General features: G+C 43.9%; 1 protein-coding gene across 1 annotated transcript; it reads right to left on the reverse strand.

Annotated features, from left to right (window-relative positions):
- Window positions 1–955: 955 nt before the first annotated feature.
- Window positions 956–4,076, reverse strand: LOC129829352 (keratin, type I cytoskeletal 18-like). The gene is made up of 7 exons (XM_055891020.1): window positions 3,554–4,076; window positions 2,764–2,846; window positions 2,483–2,639; window positions 2,126–2,290; window positions 1,914–2,039; window positions 1,595–1,812; window positions 956–1,280 (listed from the first exon to the last, which is right to left on the reverse strand). The coding sequence occupies exons 1-7, from the start codon at window positions 3,968–3,970 to the stop codon at window positions 1,130–1,132; spliced, it is 1,317 nt and encodes a 438-aa protein (XP_055746995.1). The 5' UTR covers window positions 3,971–4,076; the 3' UTR covers window positions 956–1,129.

Below are 4,076 nucleotides of genomic sequence, written 5' to 3' on the forward strand. Positions count from 1 at the left end.
ATATTAACTTATTGAACCGGATGTCTGCTCGTCATAAAGGATGCAAGTGGATCACCATAGAGACCAAAAAAGTGCATCAAATAAAGTGCAGACTAGCTAATGTGCAGGAAAAGAGTGGACTGTGACTATTGAAATAGCATTGGAATGGAGGCCCAGTCCATCAGTAAGGGGGTAGAGAGAGAATGTTGGGTCAAAATGCAGAATGAACCCAGAATTCTAGAGAACTTCATAGACATTTACGTATCTGGCTAGACCGGGAACAGAGCTGGATGGGGTGTGCCAGTTCTTTAAAGCTGTATATACGTATATGTGGGGGTTTTACGTTGATGTTGCTTGAGTGATGTTGCTTTCCACGTCACATCAAGAGCTCTATTTTATCCGTATCACAGAAATTCAGAGTTACAGTGTGATTTAAATTTAAAGGTAATGTCTCTGTGTTAGCAGAGGCCTGTGGAGGCCTGTGGAGGCCTGTGGAGTAGCCTGTGGAGGCCTGTGGAGTAGCCTGCCAGAGAACCTGAGGGGGCCTGTGGAGGCCTGTGGAGTAGCCTGCCAGAGAACCTGAGGGGGCCGAAACTGTGGACATATTTAAAACAGATCCTAAAGCACACCTTTTTTTCATTAGGGTGCTTTTTAATCTCTTAGTTTTTATTGTCATTCTTTTGTTTTTCATCTTCTTATGTTTGTTGTGTAGTAAATATTGATATTTTTTGTTGATGTTTTTTTCCTGTGAAGCGCTTTGCGTTGCATTCATGTCTGAAATGTGCTATATAAATAAAGTTTGATTTGACTTGATAAATGCTGCAGATGTTTGGCTCAATAAGAAATTACTATCAGCAATACAGATTCAATAGAGCCCCAATTTAGCATTTATTTCCTGTATGCATTTAGAGAGAAACCAACTGATTTGTCCTGATTGGTTACAGTAGATAAAAACAGAGACATACACATACAACCATTACATTAAGTGTTTGACATCATTTATTGTGATTGTTTCATTGGTCATTTTGTGAACAATTAACTGTTATTCTGGGAGTGTTGTGGTGTGTCATGATGGTGATGATGATGATGGTGGTGATGATGATCATGGTGATGATGATGATGAGAGAGAAGATGTTTCTTGACTGGGTGGTTATCCTTGGACAGCTTCAATCCCTCCTTCAGATTTGACATCCTCAGTCACTCCTTCAGACACTACTTTGCCATCTACGAGTGTCTGGGTGACAACTAACGTCTTTGTTCGGAAAGATTTAGTAGGTTTCTTCTCGACAGCAACCTCAACTCTAAAGAGACACAGATGAAAAGACAGATACCATAACTACAACATAGTCATTTCCGTATCAGACCTGAGCCCTTGTGCATAGTTGCATGAAGCTAGTTTGAATCTAATTTGCAAATATTCCCTCGCATCATAGAATAACAAGCAAACAATAGAACAAAGGCCAGCCGTTTAATGATAAGCTACTAGTACCACTGTATTGCTCCAGTAACTTGATAGTTTTATCATCTCAATATACCTCAGGTATTGTAGTTGTTACACTACCCTAACCAAGCAGGACATGTAGCTCCACCTGTCATCTCTCCTTGTTTTACTCACTTCAAGTCTCCGTCCAGCAGCCTCCTGTACTCGTCGATCTCAGCCTCCAACTGCATCTTGATGTTGAACAGGATCTGGTAGTCCTGTGTCTGGTGTTGGATGTCGGAGCGTATCTGGGTCAGTTCAGCCTCCAGCCTCAGGAGGACGGCGTTGTATTTCTGCAACTCCTGGTTGTAGCGCATCTCAATGTCATGAAGGTTCCCCTCCAGAGACGCATTCTGTGGTTGGGAGGAAAGTACGTGGTCGTAGGATGGATCCACCAAGATTGAGTTCATTTTGAAATAGTTTGGTAGCTATTGTATAAAATAATAATTCTTACCAGGCTGATCTGGGACTGAAGCTCAATCTGCAGGGACTGAATACTCCTCCTGCTTTCACTAAATGTGGTATGTGCCTCCTTCAGGGCCACTGTATTCTCAGTCACCTGGACCTGCACCTCTGTGATCTGGACACACACACACCAACATGTTAACCCACAGTAATACAGTGCAGAACATTGCAAAGTGTTAGGAAGGAAGGACAGAGTCGTACTTTGGATTCATGCCACTCTTTGAGCTCCTCCTGGTTCTTCAAGGCCATCTTCTCGTACTTGGCCCTCATCTCCTCCATGATCTTTCCCAGGTCGTGTCCCTTAGAAGCATCCACCTCCACCTGCACTCCAGACATGGAAATCTGGGTACGCAGCTCCAGCACATCCTGACACAAAGGAAACAGGAAATCCATTCAATTAATGACATAGTGTTTATGGTTGTAACCTAGCTATGTAAACTATCTGAATGTTAGTCAGATCGCAGGAAATCCATTCGGTCAATGACATGGTGGTTATGTCAGTAACCTAGCTATGTAATCTATTTGAAAATGTGTCAGTTGACAGGAACCATTCCTTACCTCTGCATGGTTCTTCTTCAGGTTGATCAGTTCCTCTGTCAGAAATTCGATATCATTCTCCAGATGCAGCTGGAGCACGATGGTGTCATCAAGTGTTCTCCTCAGATTTGCGACATCACCCTCGACAGTCTGGCGCATCCCGATCTCAATTTCATGCCTATTGACAACAACATTAAGAATGTAAAGACGTGGACATAGCCATAACGAAAGAATGTTGGCCCTATAGATTCATGCCAACAGATGATAGCAAGTAACACTTTTCTTTGTTTATAAGCACTCACTTGACCTTGAAGTCGTCTGCGGCTAGGCCGGCACCCTCAACTCGGATAGCGATCTGTGCATTTCCCACTGTCATCTCCAATATCTGAGGAAATATTAGAGGGAGGAGAGGGATGATTCTGGGTATATCTGTTGATCTGTTCTACAGGGTGGAGCAACATAAACATGTCCCTTGGTGAAACCCGTCACTCCATCTTTGTGCAGTTGGAAACAAAGTGACACTCACTTAAATATCTACACAGCGTCAACATGGTGGCGCCACCTCTGATAAGATGTGCTGTAAATCATATCTGTTTACTGTGGGGTGGTTCTGTGAAACCTCGCCTAATAAAAGGCTTAAGATGGTATTTCCCAACCCTAGTCCTCCAGTACCCCCAGCAGTATATATTTTTGGGGGCTTGATGATTAGTTGACGAGTTGAATCAGGAGTGCTTGTCCAGGGTTACAGCAAAAATGTGTACTTTTGGGGGTATTTGAGAACTGCAAATATTGGCTTTAAATATTGTGAAATTAATGAGTGGGGCGACTCAATTAACCATACAGTAGGGACAGTTTGGAGCAGTCAGGATCAGGCTTGGGGTCAATTCCATTTCAATTCCAGTCAATTCTGGAAGTACCCAAAAAAACAGTGATTTTCAATGAGGAAAATGTGTAATTGGAATTTGGTTTACTTTCTGAATTGACTTGTATTGAAATTAAATTTACCACAACCCTGAACAGGATATGATTCCACACACATAATACTTTGTATGAATCAAGCTTGAATTTAATGTAATTATTTGAGGGCCTCACCTTCTTCCTCAGGTCCTCCAGCGTGGCTTCGTAGCGGCTGTAGTCTGCCCCAGCAGGCTCTTTCTTCTCCAGTACCTCCCTGATCTGTAGCTCCAGCTTGCCGTTGGCCTGCTCCAGGTTCTTTACTGACTCCAGGTAGGTGGCCAGACGGTCATTCAGGTGCTGCATGTTGAGCTTCTCATTACCCATAGTGAAGCCACCATCAGCTGTAACACCTGTGAACACCTGGTGCTCTGCCCCTCCTCTGATGCCCCCGAGCCTGTTGCTGGTGTGGACGGAGGAGATTCTGGTCCCATGTCCCCCGGCACCGCCATGGGCACTCTGTGAGCTCCATGGCTTTGCGTATAGGCCTCCACTGCCACTTTCAGCACGATGCCCAGTAAATCTAGGATTCTTACTGATACGTACAGACTCCATGTCTTCAGAGAGGAAATCCAAGAAGAAGAGAAGAAGAAACAGAGAACCACCTGACACTGGCACAGATTGAATCTACCGAGCGCGAGGAGGATGGATGTAAGAGTTT

Source organism: Salvelinus fontinalis, chromosome 31 (assembly GCF_029448725.1).
Source record: "Salvelinus fontinalis isolate EN_2023a chromosome 31, ASM2944872v1, whole genome shotgun sequence".
NCBI lineage: Eukaryota > Metazoa > Chordata > Actinopteri > Salmoniformes > Salmonidae > Salvelinus > Salvelinus fontinalis.